The following is an 18517-nucleotide window of genomic DNA, read 5'->3' as shown; positions in this document are numbered from 1 at the left end:
AAAAAATATTTTTAAAAAAGAAAACAATATATATATGGCTTCTCAGACCCCACACCAGAGGCAATGTTTGAGGACTTCTCTCCCCAAGCAAACTGTGAATCCTCAGGAGACAGAATTAGTATTTTTTAGAGCTCCATGACCCCACTGGGCCCACCACAATGCTTCCCAGAGAAGAGGCTCAGAAAATATGAAGGAACCACCTGTCCACTTGTCAAAGTTTTCTCACTTTTTTTTTTTTTTAGTATTTCTGAAGTGAGAAGCAAGGAGGCAGAGAGACAGACTCCCCCCCATTCGCCTCACCTGGATCCACCCGGCATGCCCACTATGGGGCAATGCTCTGCCCATTTGGTGCATTGCTCCATTGCAACCGGAGGCATTCTAGCACCTGAGGCGGAGGCCATGGTGCCCGGGCCAACTTTGCTCCAATGGAGCCTTGGCTGCAGGAGGGGAAGAGAGAGACAAAGAGGAAGGAGAGGGGGAGGGGTGGAGAAGTAAATGGGTGCCTCTCCTGTGTGCCCTGGCCGAGAATCGAACATGGGACTTCCACACGCCAGGCCAATGCTCTACCACTGAGCCAACCAGCCAAGGACAAACCTTTTTCACTTTTAAAAGAGCCCAAATGTAACCCATGGGCAGCAGTCTGAGGCCAGAACTGCTTGGCGAGGGTGCCTTACCTCTCTCCTGTCCCCCACAACCCTCCCCTCTCCATTTTACCAGACCTCAAGGTCTCAAAGCAGCAACTGCCCTCCCAGCCTGAACACTGCCTTTCTGCTCACTGGCTTGTGGTCCTTCTGGATCACCATGATGATGAAATTCATCACCTTGCACTGCAGCTCCTCTGTCTGTGGCACTAGAGAAAAAACAGACGTGCATGAGGGTCGGTGTCCTCCCTCCCCCTCTTGCTTTGGGAGGCAGAGGACAGCCAGTAGGAGGGCTTTTAGGTACAGTCCCGATCTTCAAAGCCAAGGTCAAACCCCAGAAGTTATCTCCTCCAGCCCTCTGCTGCAAACCAGACTAAAGAGTGGCCTCAAACAGTATCTTCATCAGGCTGGCACTTGAGTGTCAGCCCTTGCCAGTCTCCCAGGACTGCCCACACATACCGCCTTTCCAGGTGAGCTATTCCCCTCGCCCTCTGCACACCTCACACCTCACCCTTCGGAACTGCAAGCACTGCTCTTCTGTGTGAGCTCCCTCTGCTGACTCGGTCCCCTGCCTGCTCTCAGGACAGCTCCTAGTCAGTCCTGTCTCCCCTGACTGTTGCCTTCTCTGCACTCGTTGCCCATTGCCATGCTCACATTGAAGTAACTTAGCACGTATTATCATGCACCATTCTGCTGTGTGAACAGCCTCCTCTTCCCTACTTAATAGTGAGTTCCTTGAGAGGAAGGGTTGTATCTTATTCATGTGTGTATTTTCTGTGCCTCACCCTGTGCTAGGCACACAGTAGAGGTTTGAGCACCTGACTGCAACTGAAGCCTACACTCCAAGATAGTAATCACACACTAAACCACTGCAGACTGACTACAGAGTAAGCACTGGCCTCAGCACGTCACGTTTTCTCATTTAACTCACTAAAATGCCTAAGGGTCAGTATTCTGTTACCTGCATTGTTCAAATGAGGAAAGAGAGGTACAGACTAAAAGTAATGGGCCCCAGTGTGCACAGCTAGTAAGAGTCAAAGCCAAGATATGAGCCCATTGAGCTTCAAGCTGTATTTTTAACTACTGTATGGGAGTATCTCCCAGACAAAGGAGATCTCACGAGAAAGAAGATCCCTAGGTGCAGGCTCAGTTCCCACTCACCATTCTCGAACACTTTTGTGAATACTTGAAGGGCTAATACCATCTTGCCTGGATCGTTGGACTCCGCGAACTTTTGCATTAAGACAACCAGCTGATCACTGTATAACCAGGCTATAAGAGGACATGGGTAAAGAGAGTCATGTGTGAGTGGCAGGTGGTAAGGAGGAGTAAATCATGCTCATGGCAAACAACTGATCCCATGGGCAAGATAAATTAGGGCCCATTAGGTTAGAGAAAATAAGGAAGAAAGAGAGCCAGTGTTTGTCCAGCATTTACCACGTGCCAAGCATGGGGGCAGACGCTCTTCCCCAGCAAGGACTGCCCTTCACCTGCCCCACCCATAGCTGTGCCCTCCCATAGGTCAGGACCTCTTTCATGACCATGAGTACTGTAATCACATCACCACCTTTCTGACTTGGGGATCACCAAAGGAGAAGAGAAGACAACCCCAGGTGAATGGGGTGGGAACAAAAGGGGCGCGGGTGGGACAATGTCCAAGCCCTTTGAGATGCACTGAATTGCAGGCAAAGTTCACATGGGTTACTTTGCATCTTGCCTGGAGCACAAAAGCCCCTCGTGGGAACCGAGGCCCCCATCACAGGCCTGGGAGAGAGTAGGTCCTGAGCGCCCGTGGACACCCACAACCAGGCGGGAAGATGTAAACTTACTCAGGGTGGAGAAAGCCTTCAGAATAAGCTTGTGGTTCTCCACAGAGTAAGCATCTGATCGCTGGACTTCTTTACTCAGCTGTGGGGAGACCCAGGCCATCAGACACGGGAGCACTAAACCCAAGGGCCCTGAGCAGGGATGAAGACACTGAGGGATGCAGCCATGGAAAGTCCAGCACTTGGCCATAGGAGAACATGAAAACACACAGCCCCAAAGCAAGGAAGACAGTAGCCAACAAATGAAATATATGGAAGGTAACACCTTTTTGCAAAATGTTCAATTGTCCTCTTCCTCCTCAAGGTTGCCACACAGAAAGCCTGCCATGCCTGACCTGTGGTGGCGCAGTGGATAAAGTATTGACCTGGAAATGCTGAGGTTGCCGGTTCGAAACCCTGGGCTTGCCTGGTCAAGGCACATATGGGAGTTGATGCTTCCAGCTCCTCCCCCGTTCTCTCTGTCTCTCTCTCCTCTCTCTCTCTCTCTCTCTTCTCTAAAAATTGAATAAAAAAAAAAAAAAAAAAAAAAAAAAAAAAAGCCTGCCATTTCCCACAGGCATGGAGTGGTTTGAACATTCTGCCTTCAGCCAACTTAGGGGGAGCAAAAAAGGCCTTCACCCCAAGAAACATACAAAATGTGTCCAATCTACCTCATGGAGAATGTCCACTCTGGGACCAGAACCCAGGCATAGACCTGTTCCAGGGAAGCCTGAGGTGTGTACAGTTAAGGTCACAGTGAGAAAAACCCTGAGGCTGTGTGGAGGTTGTGAGCTGGGCGGGGGTAACCATCACCTCCAAGAAAGAGAGGGAGAGCAAACCCCGGGCACTTCCAGCCCCCACGGCACTCACCAGGTTGAAGAGCATGCCTGTGATGGTCTCCACCTGAGATTCCAGGTTCTGATGTCCACAGCTGCTGCCAGCCAGAGCAGTCAAGAGTTTGCAAATGCACTGTAGGGTGTAAAGACATAGTCAGTGCCACTCGGCCAGCCTTTGCCACAGCCTCCAGGGAAAGCCTCTGTCCTCACATCTTCTCTGAGGACATGGCTACAGCTATCCTCTAAGTTTCACACTACTCTTTGGGCCTTTTCAAGAAAGGCCTAGGGGCTGTTTTCTCCATGGCCCAGTAGAGCCATGACCTGCCTTTCCACCTCAACCAGGAAGCTACACTTACTTTCAAATAACCTCATTACTCCACAGAAACTTTTAGGGCAACTCAACACTGCAGGTGTTGGCTGACTTCAAGAAGTAGGATGAAGTACTCATGGCCACAGAGAGAACTGCACTCTATTGTCCTGACTCAAAATTTGGAAAGCCAAGTTTAAAAGCCTAAATATCCACCTTTACCTCATGGATTAAATTGTTTTATGGGTTGTTATCACTTGTATGAGAGCACTACAATAGCCTTGGTTTTCACATGCATCAACATTCCACTGAACTTTTTTCAAAACAGCTTTATTAATTTTTAATGGATATATATAATGAACTACACAAATTTAAAGTTACAATCTAGTAAATTTGGAGGGGGGATTTTTTTTTCTGACGTGAAAAGCAGGGAGGCAGAGAGACAGACTCCCATATGCACCCAACTGAGATCCACCCAGAATGCCCACTAGGGGCGATGCTCTGCCCACCTGGGCCATTGCTCTGTTGCAACCAGAGCCATCCTCAGTGCCCAGGCCAACTTTGCTCCAATGGAGCCTTGGCTGCAGGAGGGGAAGCAAGAGAGAGAGCAAAAGGAGAGGGGGAAGGGTGGAGAAGCAGATGGGTGCTTCTCCTGTGTGCCCTGGCAGGAATCAAACCCAGGAATTCCACATGCCGGGCAAACATTCTACCACTGAGCCAACCGGCCAGGGCCCAAGCTTATAAGTTTTAATAAATGGAAACACCCTTGAAACCATCTCCACAGTTAAGATAATGAACATATCCATCACCCTCCAAAAGTCTCTCCTTTTCTCTTTGTAACCTCTCCCAACACCTTTCCCTTCCCTCATGACCACCAATCTACTGTCACTTTTTAAAAAACTCCCTAGCTGTTCTCCAGAACGACTGTGCCACTTCACATTCTAACAGATGTGTAATAGCATCTCACTGTAGTTTTAAATTCCCCACCAGGCGTCCCAGGCGTCCCCAAACTACGGCCCGCGGCAATGCGGCCCCCTGAGGCCATTTATCCAGCCCCCACTGCACTTCTGGAAGGGGCACCTCTTTCATTGGTGGTCAGTGAGAGGACCACTGTATTTGGCAGCCCTCCAATGGTCTGAGGGACAGTGAACTGGCCCCCTGTGTAAAAAGTTTGGAGACCCCTGATTGATGTTTAGCAACTTTTCCTGTGCTAACTTGCCATCTCCATATAGCAGTGGTTCTCAACCTTTCCTAATGCTGTGACCCCGCAATACAGTTCCTCATGTTGAGGTGACCCCAAACCAAAAAATAATTTTGGTGGCTACTTCATAACTGTAATTTTGCTACAGTTATGATTCGAATGTAAATACCTGATATGCATTATGTATTTTCCGATGGCTTTAGGCGACCCCACCGGGGTCACGACACACAGGTTGAGAACCGCTGCCATATAGTCTCTGATGAAGCATCTATTTAAATTTTTTGCCAGATTTTAAAACTTTATTTTGTTTGTTTGTTTGTTTGTTTTTTGTTTTTTTTGTTTTTTTGTTTTTTTTTATAATTTTATTTTTTTAATGGGGTGACATCAATAAATCAGGATACATATATTCAAAGATAACAAGTCCAGGTTATCTTGTCGTTCAATTATGTTGCATACCCACCACCCAAAGTCAGATTGTCCTCTGTCACCTTCTATCTTGTTTTCTTTGTGCCCCTCCCACCCCCTATCCCTCTCCCATTCCCCCCTCCCCCCCCGTAACCACCACACTCTTATCAATGTCTCTTAGTTTCACTATTATGTCCCACCTACGTATGGAATAATACAGTTCCTGTTTTTTTCTGATTTACTTATTTCGCTTCGTATCATGTTATCAAGATCCCACCATTTTGCTGTAAATGTTCCGATGTCATCATTTCTTATGGCTGAGTAGTATTCCATAGTGTATATGTGCCACATCTTCTTTATCCAGTCATCTATTGATGGGCTTTTTGGTTGTTTCCATGTCCTGGCCACTGTGAACAATGCTGCAATAAACATGGGGCTGCATGTGTCTTTACGTATCAATGTTTCTGAGTTTTGGGGATATATACCCAGTAGAGGGATTGCTGAGTCATAAGGTAGTTCTATTTTCAGTTTTTTGAGGAACCACCATACTTTCTTCCATAATGGTTGTACTACTTTACATTCCCACCAACAGTGTATGAGGGTTCCTTTTTCTCCACAGCCTCTCCAACATTTGCTATTACCTGACTTGCTAATAACAGCTAATCGAACAGGTGTGAGGTGGTATCTCATTGCCGTTTTGATTTGCATTTCTCTAATAGCTAAAGAAGATGAGCATCTTTTCATATATCTGTTGGCCATTTGTATTTCTTCCTGGGAGAAGTGTCTATTCATATCCTCTTCCCATTTTTTTATTGGATTGTTTGTTTGTTTGTTGTTGAGTTTTATGAGTTCTTTGTATATTTTGGATATTAGGCCCTTATCTGAGCTGTTGTTTGAAAATATCATTTCCCATTTAGTTGGCTTTCTGTTTATTTTGTTATCAGTTTCCCTTGCTGAGCAAAAGCTTCTTAGTCTGATGTAGTCCCATTCATTAATTTTTGCCTTCACTTCTCTTGCCATTGGAGTCAAATTCATAAAATGCTCTTTAAAACCCAGGTCCATGAGTTGAGTACCTATGTCTTCTTCTATGTACTTAATTGTTTCAGGTCTTATGTTTAGATCTTTGATCCATTTTGAGTTAATTTTTGTACAGGGGGAGAGACTGTAGTCCAGTTTCATTCTTTTGCATGTGGCTTTCCAGTTTTCCCAGCACCATTTATTGAAGAGGCTTTCTTTTCTCCATTGTGTGTTGTTGGCCCCTTTATCAAAAATTATTTGACCATATATATGTGGTTTTATTTCTGGACTTTCTATTCTGTTCCATTGGTCTGAGTGTCTATTTTTCTGCCAATACCATGCTGTTTTGATTGTCGTGGCCCTATAATAGAGTTTGAAGTCAGGTATTGTTATGCCCCCAGCTTCATTCTTTTTCTTTAGGATTGCTTTGGCTATTCGTGGTTTTTTATAGTTCCATATAAATCTGATGATTTTTTGCTCTATTTCTTTAAAAAATGTCATTGGAATTTTGATGGGAATTGCATTAAATTTGTATATTGCTTTGGGTAATATAGCCATCTTGATTATATTTATTCTTCCTAGCCAAGAACAAGGTATATTCTTCCATCTCATTATATCTTTTTCGATTTCCCTTAACAATGGTTTATAGTTTTCATTATATAAGTCCTTTACATTCTTTGTTATGTTTATTCCTAAGTATTTTATTTTTTTTGTTGCAATCGTGAAGGGGATTATTCTTTTGAGTTCCTTCTCAGTTGTTTCATTGTTGGCATATAGAAAAGCTATTGACTTCTGTATGTTAATTTTGTATCCTGCGACCTTACTGTATTGGCTTACTGTTTCTAGTAGTCTTTTTGTGGATTCTTTGGGGTTTTCGATGTATAGGATCATATCATCTGCAAAAAGTGATACCTTTACTTCTTCTTTTCCGATATGGATGCCTTTTATTTCTTTGTCTTGTCTGATTGCTCTGGCTAGAACCTCTAGTACCACATTAAATAAGAGTGGAGAGAGTGGACAACCCTGTCTTGTTCCTGATTTAAGGGGGAAAGCCTTCAGTTTAGTGCCATTTAATATGATGTTAGCTGATGGTTTATCATATACGGCCTTTATCATGTTGAGATATTTTCCTTCTATACCCATTTTGTTGAGAGTCTTAAACATAAAATTGTGTTGTATTTTATCGAAAGCCTTTTCTGCATCTATTGATAAGATCATGTGGTTTTTGTTCTTTGTTTTGTTGATATGGTGTATTACATTAACCGTTTTACGTATGTTGAACCATCCTTGAGATTCTGGGATGAATCCCACTTGATCATGATGTATTATTTTTTTAATATGTTGTTGTATTCGATTTGCTAGTATTTTGTTTAGTATTTTAGCATCTGTATTCATTAGAGATATTGGTCTGTAGTTTTCTTTTTTTGTGCCATCCTTGCCTGGTTTTGGGATGAGGGTTATGTTGGCCTCATAAAATGTGTTTGGAAGTATTGCTTCTTCTTCAATTTTTTGGAAGACTTTGAGTAGAATAGGAACCAAGTCTTCTTTGAATGTTTGATAAAATTCGCTGGTATAGCCGTCAGGGCCTGGACTTTTATTTTTGGGGAGGTTTTTAATGGTTTTTTCTATTTCTTCTCTACTGATAGGTCTGTTTAGGCTTTCTGCTTCTTCTTGACTCAGTCTAGGAAGGTTGTATTTTTCTAGGAATTTATCCATTTCTTCTAGGTTGTTGAATTTAGTGGCATAAAGTTTTTCATAGTATTCTACAATAATTCTTTGTATATCTACGGTGTCCGTGGTGATTTCTCCTCTTTCATTTTGGATTTTGTTTATATGAGTTCTTTCTCTTTTTTCCTTGGTAAGTCTTGCCAAGGGTTTGTCAATTTTGTTGATCTTTTCAAAGAACCAGCTCCTTGTTCTATTAATTTTTTCTATAGTTTTTCTGTTCTCTAATTCATTTATTTCTGCTCTGATTTTTATTATCTCCTTTCTTCGGCTGCTTTTGGGTTGTCTTTGTTCTTCTTTTTCTAGTTCCTTAAGGTGTGAAGTTAAGTGGTTCACTTGGGCTCTCTCTTGTTTGTTCATATATGCCTGAAGCGATATGAACTTCCCTCTTATCACTGCTTTTGCTGCATCCCATAGATTCTGATATGTCGTATTGTCATTTTCATTAGTCTGTATATATCTTTTGATCTCTGCACTTATTTCTTCTTTGACCCATTCATTTTTTAAAAGTATGTTGTTTAGTTTCCACATTTTTGTGGGATTTTTTTCCTCTTTTTTGCAGTTGAATTCTAGTTTCAAGGCTTTATGATCAGAAAATATGCTTGGTACAACTTCAATTTTTCTGAATTTGCTGATATTGTTTTTGTGGCCCAACATATGGTCAATTCTTGAGAATGATCCATGTACACTGGAGAAAAATGTATACTCAGTCACTTTGGGATGAAATGTCCTGTAGATGTCTATCATATCCAGGTGCTCTAGTGTTTTGTTTAAGGCCACTATGTCTTTGTTGATTCTCTGTTTGGATGACCGATCTAGAGCCGTCAGCGGTGTATTGAGGTCTCCAAGTATGATTGTATTTTTGTCAGTTTTTGTTTTAAGATCAATAAGTAGCTGTCTTATATATTTTGGTGCTCCTTGGTTTGGTGCATATATATTAAGAATTGTTATGTCTTCTTGATTCAGTGTCCCCTTAGCCATTATGAAATGGCCATTTTTGTCTCTAAGTACTTTTCCTGTCTTGTAGTCAGCATTATCCGATATGAGTATTGCTACACCTGCTTTTTTTTGGATGTTATTTGCTTGGAGTATTGTTTTCCAGCCTTTCACTTTGAATTTGTTTTTATCCTTGTTACTTAGATGAGTTTCCTGTAGGCAGCATACAGTTGGATTTTCTTTTTTAATCCATTCTGCTACTCTGTGCCTTTTTATTGGTGAGTTTAATCCATTTACATTTAGTGTAATTATTAATACTTGTGAGTTCCCTATTGCCATTTTATATCTTGCTTTATGTTAGTTTTGCGTCTTGTTTGATCCTTCTCTTTCGTTTTTCTATCTTTTGTTTTTATTTGGTTGTATTCCATACATCTTTCCTCTGTTGCTATCTTTTTTATCTCATGTGCTTCTGTGGTGGTTATTTCAATGGTGGTTACCTTTGAGTAATGAAAAGGGTCCCTACCCTGTTCATTGTAGCGAACTATTTTGTGAGTACTTTTGCACTCCATCGTCCTTTGCTACTGTTAATCTCCGTCTTCTCCCCCTCTTTCTTTTTGTTGTTGTCACATTTTAAATTTGGTTTTATTGTGTTCTTCTTGGAGCTTTTACTTGTGGCTCTGTTTTTTTTTGTTCTTTGTATCTGATTGGAGAACCCCCTTTAGTAATTCCTGGAGTGGGGGTTTTCTGATGATAAATTCCCTCATCTTTTCTGTATCTGTGAATGTTTTTATTTCTCCTTCGTATTTGAAGGATAGCTTTGATGGGTATAGTATTCGTGGCTGAAAGTTCCTCTCTTTCAGGACTTTAAATATTGGGGTCCACTCTCTTCTAGCTTGTAGAGTTTCTGCTGAGAAATCTGATGATAATCTAATGGGCCTTCCTTTATATGTTGTATTCTTCTTTTCCCTGGCTGCCTTGAGAATTTTTTCTTTGCTGTTGGTTTGTGTCAATTTCATTATGATATGCCTTGGAGTAGGTTTGTTGGGGTTAAGAAAACTTGGAGTTCTGTTTGCTTCTTGAACTTGAGGCTTTAGTTCTTTCCACAGGCTTGGGAAGTTCTCATCAATTATTTGTTTAAGTATGTTCTCCATTCCATTTTCTCTCTCTTCTCCCTCTGATATACCTATTATTCTTATGTTATTCTTTTTGATGGAGTCAGATAATTCTTGTAGGGCTATCTCATTTTTTTTAATTTTTGAGTCTCTTTCTTCTTCTCTCTGTTGTACCTCAAGTTGCTTGTCTTCTATTTCACTAATCCTCTCTTCTATCTGACCTGTTCTATTAGCTAAGCTTGTTACTTCATTTTTCAGCTCGTTAATTGAGTTTTTCATCTCTGTTTGATTTGTTTTTATAGTTTCAATTTCCTTGGACATATATTCTTTGTGTTCATGGAGTTGTTTTCTGAGCTCCCTATATTGCCTTTCTGTGTTTTCTTGTATATCTCGGAGGATTTTTAGGATTTCTATCTTGAATTCTCTGTCATTTAGCTCCAAGGTTTCCAATATATTAAATTTTTTCTCCATAGATTTTTCCTCATCTAGCTGTGTTACCTCTCTTTCTTTTGTATCCATGATATTCGATTTTCTCTTCCTTAATGGCATCTGAGGGTGGTTTTGTTGATAGTATTAATGAGATTTAATAAAGAATAAAAAGTTAAAAAAAATAAAAAAATAACAAATCGAAAAGAGTTGTTTTTTTTAAAAAAAATTAATAATGAAATAAAGAAAAATAAAATAAAATAAAAATTTTTTAAAAAAAGGAAATTATTCCCCCCCTCTTTTTTTTCCTCTCCTCTCCTCTCCCCTCTTTCTTGAGAAAATCTTGTGGTGGACTGTGAGTTATAACAAACAATGTCTGTGATGGAGGGCCTGAATTGGGGAAAAAGGAGTAATAAAGGGGCAAAAAAGAGAGAAAGAAAAAAAAAAAAAAAAAAAAAAGGAAAAAAAAAAAAAGAAAAAAGAAAAAAAAAAGAGCGTATGGACCCACAAAAAGCAAATAAGGAAAAAATTTGGGTCAAGAATAAAATGATTTGCTTTTAGGTGTTGGTTTTCTAAGAGTTATGATGAGAGGAATAAGAGGAAAATGGAAAAATGGGGGGACAAATTAAAAACTTACTATTGTATTTAGTGGAACAAGAACTAGATAATATGGAGAGCCAGGGATGGGAGCACTGCTAGTGAGTTAAAAAGGTGAAGTAAAACCCCCCAAAATGCCACAAACATAGGTTTGAGTCCCAGATAAGATAATTTGTTTGTTATTGAGGTTTGAATGAGAGGAGATGTAAAGGAGAAAGGAAGAAACTAATATAGAGGGAGAAAAGAAAGAGAGAGAGAGAAAAAAAGAGGGAACCACTAAAAGAAGAAAAAAGAAAGGAGAGAGAGAGAGAGAGTTAAGGGTTTTGGAGTGCAACCCTCATAGAGAGAAAGGAAGAGAAGAGAAATGATAATGGGAGATGTAACACTTATGGGTAGTGTAGTTCAAGGAGAGGAGAGAGTAAGACCGGTAGAGAGTTAATCGGCCAAATTGGAGGAGGAAAAAAAAGTCTCAAGAATGAAGATAAGAGAAACAAACGAACAAATATAATAAAATGGGATAGGTTATAAAGTCTGCAGATTATTCTTGATTTTGAGAGGTTATCTTCTTGCTTTTTCTTTTCTCTCCCTCTTCCTGGTCGGTGACTCTGTACCCCGGGTTCTGCCCCTTTGGCACGCTCAGGTAGAGGTTTGCAGTTGATAAGTCTCTATGGCAATGTCATGTATTGTGCTTTATTCTCGTTGGGAGTTGAGGCTCATTAGCATTTATAGGCTCCGACAGTGAGAGAGTCCGTGTTCCTGGAGCCTTTCTCCTAGTCTTTCCTTCCTCAATTAGTAGCCTGATAGTCCAGGTATGGGGTTGCTGCTGCCTCTGCCTGGATAGTAAGAGGCTCAAATTGCTGGCAACTCCCCACTCTATTTCCACTCAGCACAGGGCTCTGGGTAAGGCTCAGTCAGTCAGAGCTGCTAGCATAATCAGGTGGGCTTTCCGCCCACTCAAAGACCACTGGCTCTGCCACTCTGTCCGGTAACACAAGCGGGCGCCCACTTCCGGGGCGCTTGGAGGAAACTCTCACTCACTGTCTGCAACCAGGATATCCGGCCAGCAGTCTCACGCTCTGAGTGAAACCCCCAACCTGCAGGGAAAAGTTGCAGCGTTGGAATTGAGTCTCGCTCCGTCCCCGTGTGCGGCTTTTGCAAGGCGCTGGGGCGGCCCGAGATTCCGCTTTGGCCCACACAAAGGCCCCTGACTCTGCCCCTCTGTGCGATAACACGGGCGCGCACTGCCGAGGCACTCGGAGGAATCGCTCACTCCTTATCTGCGCACGCACACCAGGATATGAGGCCGGCCGCGGTTCCCTCTGAGTGAAACAGCCTCCAGCACGGAAAATCTCCACCGTTGGAAGTAGTTCTCACTCCCTCCCGTGCGTGGCTTTCCCAGGGCGCTGGGGCTGCCCAGAGACTCTGCCCTCAGCCCACAGAAAGGCCTCTGACCCTGCCTCTCCGTGGGGCAACACGGGCACCCACTTCCGCGGCTTAGGAAGAAATCTCTCTTCCACTAACTGCGCACCGACCAGGAGACCGGGTAAAATGGCCGCTCCGCTTGTCTTTCTTTGTTTGGGTTTGGCGCGAGTGTTAGCTTGTATTGCCCGGGTTGCCACAGGATCAGATTTTCCTCGGCTTGGATCTCTGAGCCACAGCCTGGTTCGGCCGTTTTTGCTGCGGCGGCCTGGATCTATTCACCCCCTTTGCCCGCCTCAGTTTCTATATTCACAGTTACCAGAGAAAGCCGCCCTGTTTAGGTAGTGAGGAAGGCGGAGCATTTCTTACTCCCTATTTCCTTCGGGGTTTGGTTATATATTTAGCCAATTTTTCACTCAATCATACCTTTGGGTGTATTGCGAAGAATCTGGAAGCTCCAAGTATAGGTTTTTCTGTTTCTGGTTGAAGATCTTGTTGAGTTTTGGGGGAGATTTATCGGTATCACTTCCTACTCCGCCATTACTCTGACGTCATCTCAGATTTTAAAACTTTTAAAATGAGTTTTGAGAATTCCTTATGTATTCTGGATACATATATATGATTTGCAAATATTTTCTCCAAGTCTGAGACTTGTCTATTCATTCTCTTAACAGCTTTCAAAGAACAGATATTATTCACTTTGATGCAGTCTTATTTATATTTATCCATTTTTTAAATCATGTTTTATTTTTCAATTACGATTGGCATACAATATTTTGTTCCAAGTGTACAACTCAGCAACTAGACATTTAAATTACTTATAAAGTGATCACCCTGATAAATAAATCTATTAGCCATCTGACACCATACAGTGTTATTACAGCATCATTGACTCTATTGCCAATGCTATCATTTACATCACCATGGCAATTCTGTAACAACCAATTTGTACTTTTTAATCCCTTCACCTCTTTCCTCAACCTCCTAACCCCCTCCCAATCTGGCAACCATGAAAAGATCCTCTGTATCTATGGGTGTGGCTCAGTTCTGCTTGTTTGTTTTTTAGATTCCACAAAGAAGTGAAATCATATGGCATTTGTCTTTGACTTATTTCACTCAGCACAATACCCTCTATGGCTATCCCTATAGTTGCCGGTACAGGATTTCATTCTTTCATGGATGACAGTGTTTATCCAGTACCTCGAAGGTGTTATTCCACTATCTTCTCACCTGCGTTGTTTCCACTGAGAAATCTCCTGTTGGTCCTGGCTGGTTGGCTCACTGGTAGAGCATCAGCCTGGCATGTGTATGTCCTGGGTTTGATTCCCAGTCAGAGCACAGAGAAGTGCCCATCTGTTTCTCCACCTCTCCCCTTCATTTTTCTCTCTATATATCTCTCTCTCTTCTCCTCCCCTCCTGCAGCCATGGCTCAATTAAAGTGAGTTGGCCCTGGGTGCTGAGGATGGCTCCATGGCCTTTGCCTCAGGTGCTAAGAAGAGCTTGGTTGCTGAGCAATGGAGCAACATCCCCAGGTGGGCAGAGCATCAGCCCCTAGGGGGCTTGCCGGGTGGATTCTGGTCAGAGTGCATGTGGAAGTCTGTCTCTGCCTCCCCTCCTCTCACTGAATAAAAAGTACATAAATCAATAAAGAAAGAAATACGCTGTTATTGTTATCTTTATTCCTCCTTATGAACATGTTTTTGTTTTTACTTGTTGCACTTAAGATTTTCTTGTTTCCACTTGTCTTGAGAAAGTTTACTATGACATGACTTGGTATGATTTCTTGTGTTTGGGGTTGAGTGTCTTGGATCTGTGGGTTTATTCATTTCTTCAGATTTGGACATTTTCAACTGCTATTCCTTCAAATACATTTTCTGTCTCTGCCCTGTATGAGAAAACTTGAATTGTTCATAAATTAGGCTGCCTGAAGTCGTTCTGTGCCTCATTATAGATGCTTTCTTCTTCATTTATTTTTTTACCTCTTTTCTGTTACATTTTGTGTAGTTTCTATTGCTGTCTTCCAGTTAACTTTTTTTTTTCTTTTCCAATGTCAAATCTGTCATTAATCCCATCCAGTGGTTTTTCATCACTGATATTATAGATTTTAGTTCTAGAAGTTCAATTTGGGTCTTTTTAAAATCTACCTTTATCCTGGTTTCTATTATTTACTTAATCTCTCCACTAATTTAAAGCCAATAGGATAATTTAGATAATGTCTGCTTTAATGTCCTTGTCTGCTGCTACTTTTTTTTTAAAAGATTAAATTTAACAGGGTAACATTGATCAACAAGAGTACATAGATTTTGGGTAAACATCATAAGCTACTTCGAACATCTAGGTGAGCTCTGGGTTAGTTTTAATTTTCTCCTTATTATAGGCCACATTTTCCTACTTCTTTGCATGCCTGGTGATTTTTTTTACTTCATACCACTTGTAAATTTATCTTATTGGGTGCTGTATATTTTTGTATTCCTATAAATATTCTTGAGTTTTTCCTAGGACACAGTTAAAGTTATTTGGAAATAATTTGATCCTTTTGGGTTCTGCTTTTAAATTTGTTCGACAGGACCAGAAGAACATTCAGCTTGCTGCTAATTCTGCCCCCACCCTCAGTCCTCTACCTAAGACCCTGTGAATTATGAGGTTTTAAGGCTCATTGGTATGAACAGTTATTATTCTTGGCCCTTGTGAGTTGTGGCTTGTTCTTTCAAGTCTTGATTCTTCCTCACCAGGGATCACTTGCTTATACACATGGACTGTTTAGGACCCACCCTGTAAATTCTAGCTACCGTGGCCTCCCTGTACTCTCATGGCTTTCTTCTCAACTCAGGGAGCCGTTCAGACTCTTCCTGGGTTTTCTTTCCCTCTGCCACTCCTGGAAACTCTCTGAAGGAAGTAAGCTGGAGTGATTATAGGGCTTATATCACGCCTGTCCTGTCTCTGTCAAGGATCACTATTGTTTGTTGCCTGAGATTCAATGGCTCGAGAACTATTGTTTCCTGTATCGTGCCTGGTCTTTTAGTTGTTTCAGAGAAGAGAGTAACTCTGGCCTCAGTTCCTCCGTCACGACCAGAGCAGAAATCCGTGCACTGGATTTTGAATATTTAACATTTCTTCTTTGGTTTGCCTGATGGAACCCCGAATTCAGCCAACACCCTTAAATAGAGCTGGTTAGTACTAGCTGATATCCAAACCCATTCTATGACACACTGACAAATATCTCAATTTTCAAGCACTACCTCCCGGCATGATAGAGAAAGAGGAGAGAGAAGGTGGAAATAGCTAAAATATTTCCACTCACAGTCAAAATGTAGGGTAGAATCTCTACTGCACCAATCCACAGACTAGCACTTATGTTAGAGACTTCATCCTCCAACTGGCTGACTGCCTACACAAAGCAAACCTCAGTTCCACATTCACTGACCTTACCCTTAGGCAACATACAGACCTGTGACAGGAGGGTGAGGAAGTAAGAGACTGGCTGCTCCACTAATGGAGAAAACTCGGAGCACATATGTGAGAAAGGTCAGGTCTTCAAATAGCACTGAGGTGGGAGTGCAGTGGAAGACCACAAACTCTGATCCCTGGACACTTGATGCTAATGGATGCTGTACTCAGTCTCCTCGTGGAAATGTACAAGTGCATATTAACATACTGAGCAACCATGAAAAATGTGCCTCTCAGATGCCTACTCTGGAGGGCAGAATTGACCAACACCTGCAGCCTCCAGACTCTAAATTCCATCACTGTGTTAAAACAGCCTAGATCAGGGGTCTCAAACTCAACTCAGCATGTGGGCCGCAGAGCAAGATCACAGCCCTTCGGCGGGCCGCACTAGGTCTACAAAAGGCAACTGTTACGCAACACTTTTCTCACTGCAGTTGAAAACAAAAAAAAATCAGTACAACAAGCACAATCGTACATGCAGTTTACTCAGTGTCACAAAACGACCAGAAACTGTAGTTCGCATCACAACTGCTGTTAACTAAGCTAATATCTAGCTAGGATGCTAGAGAAATGAAAAATACAAGTAGGCCCCTAGGCTTACTTAATTTTATCCAAAATATTTTGAACTTCGTGGATTAGTCTGCGGGCCGCACAAAATTGTTCGGCGGGCCGCATGCGGCCCATGGGCTGCGAGTTTGAGACCCCTGGCCTAGATCCCCACAGGTTCCTCCCCGCCAATGACTGATTATGGCAAGTCCACTGAGGCAGGCCTATTCATGCAAGATGTGGGCTCAATGACTCCTGTTGGCATTGCTGAAACTTTCTGAGAACAACACTATACTCTAAGACTTTGCTCTCTCCTTCCCTCCCCCTTCGTCTTGTCAAGGGTCAGACCTGCTACTCAGTCTGACGGCTCTCCCAGCCTCCTCTGCCTCTTTCCCTGTCGTCCTCACAGCTGTTTCTCCAACATCTCTTGCACCTCAATTCCATGTTGGTACCTGCTTTGTGGAGGACCAGACTAACCCACATACTGAAGGCTCTGAGAAGTCCTACAGTTAAGATATTTGTTCAGTTTTTAACTCTGCATTTCCCACCCATTTTACTAAATAAACTCCTTCTTTGTTGCAAAATAACCATTAGAAGTTGGAAGAGCTTGTGTTGAGAAATAACCACCTGAATTTGGGGAGGACTGAAACAACAATCAGAAATGGGTTTCTGGTTCTTGGTCCTCTGCTCATAAAAAATTATCTAATATTTGTATAACATTTCTATCAGAGGCAGAATTCTGATACAACCCTTGAAATTCCAGGACCCTGGTGGACACACACCTTCTCCTGATTTTTTAATCAAGCACTGATCTAGATGTTGTTGTGAAGGGACTTCGCAGATCTAAGTAAGGTCTCATATCAGTTGACTTTAAATAGAGAGATTACCCAGGTGGGTTTGATCTAATCTCATGAGCACTTTAAACCTGGGTCTAGAGGTCAGAGACAGAAAAGTCAGAGAGTTTCAAAGCATGAGGGGAATTCAACAAATGGGCATGGCTGAGTTCCAGTGAAACCTTAGTCACAAAAACCAGCTTCAGGCTGGACTTGGCTTGCGAGCCGTGCTTTGCCAACTCCAGCATTAACTACTCAATAAATATGAAATGCATGAACTAGTTAAATCTCCTTCTCACCCCCACCCCAATCACCTGCAAAATGTAGAAAAATTTCACTTCTGAGGACATCAAATTCATTAACCGTTGGGTTAAGCGATTTACTTCATTCTTGAGTTTGGATGACGGCATGAGAGAAAAGAGATTGCTCGTTATTGCCAGAACTTGTTGCGCCACCTGCACTCAAGGAGACACAACAAACTTGCCTCAGCAAAGGGATGAAGGTAGGACAAGCCCTCCAGGGTTTGCCTTATTCATCTTTGTATTACCAGGGTCTAGCACAGTGCCAGGCAAATGAGAGGAATCAACAAACGTAAATGCATACTTAAGAAATAAGTGAATGGACAATGGAGTGTTTCCTGACTCTACCCTTCTCTGGAGAACGGTGAGGAGTTTGAGGAGAATCACCTAGCTCTCCTGGAAGAGCCTGGTGAGTCAGCCCTCCATCAGCAAGTGGACAGATATTGCCCTTCCCCACCTTTGGCTCACGCCTTATTCTGTCAGCCCATCCACCCAAACCCTGCTATTGCCCACTCCCACCTGGGGTTTTCCATTAAAAGACCAGCGGTTGAAGAGGATCCGGAAGGTGAGGTAGGCTATGATGACACACCCTTCCAATCGGTGCCCCTCACTTCATGATTCCCAGTGTCCAAATGCTTCTGGGCACTGATGGCCAAGGCGGAGAGTACTGTGAGGGGATCAGGGAGTTAGAATTGCCTGCCACCTTGCCCTTCCCACAAGCGGAATGATACACACCTGTGAGTAAAGTCTCCTCCCTGACCCTAAAGGGCTTTTGGAGTCCTGTGCTGAGAAACACAACCCATCCACCACCTGCCCCTCTTTCCTTTCCGACCATACCTAGTGCACCCAGCATGGGCAGGGAAAGTGAAAGAGGAAGGTTGTCAACACCTACAGCGTCCCCGTCAAGCTTGCTTCTTGACCCAAACCAGCCGAGACAGGTCAGATGGGGAGGAGCACCTACTCAC

The 18517-nt window shown here is 42.6% G+C and overlaps 1 protein-coding gene across 1 annotated transcript in view; it reads right to left on the bottom strand.

Moving 5' to 3' along the window:
- LOC136324997 (maestro heat-like repeat-containing protein family member 1) overlaps positions 1–18517 on the bottom strand; it is an 88898-nt gene that overhangs the window by 59101 nt on the left and 11280 nt on the right. The window contains exons 2-5 of the mRNA XM_066258625.1: positions 3317–3415; positions 2471–2549; positions 1803–1913; positions 777–850 (exon numbers count right to left, since the gene is read on the bottom strand). Coding sequence (XP_066114722.1) covers positions 777–850; positions 1803–1913; positions 2471–2549; positions 3317–3415 — 363 coding nt within the window. The remainder of the gene's footprint in view (positions 1–776; positions 851–1802; positions 1914–2470; positions 2550–3316; positions 3416–18517) is intronic.

This window comes from Saccopteryx bilineata, chromosome 2, assembly GCF_036850765.1.
Source record: "Saccopteryx bilineata isolate mSacBil1 chromosome 2, mSacBil1_pri_phased_curated, whole genome shotgun sequence".
In the NCBI taxonomy this organism is placed as follows: Eukaryota; Metazoa; Chordata; class Mammalia; order Chiroptera; family Emballonuridae; genus Saccopteryx; species Saccopteryx bilineata.
This window is presented reverse-complemented; position numbering and strand designations above follow the sequence as displayed.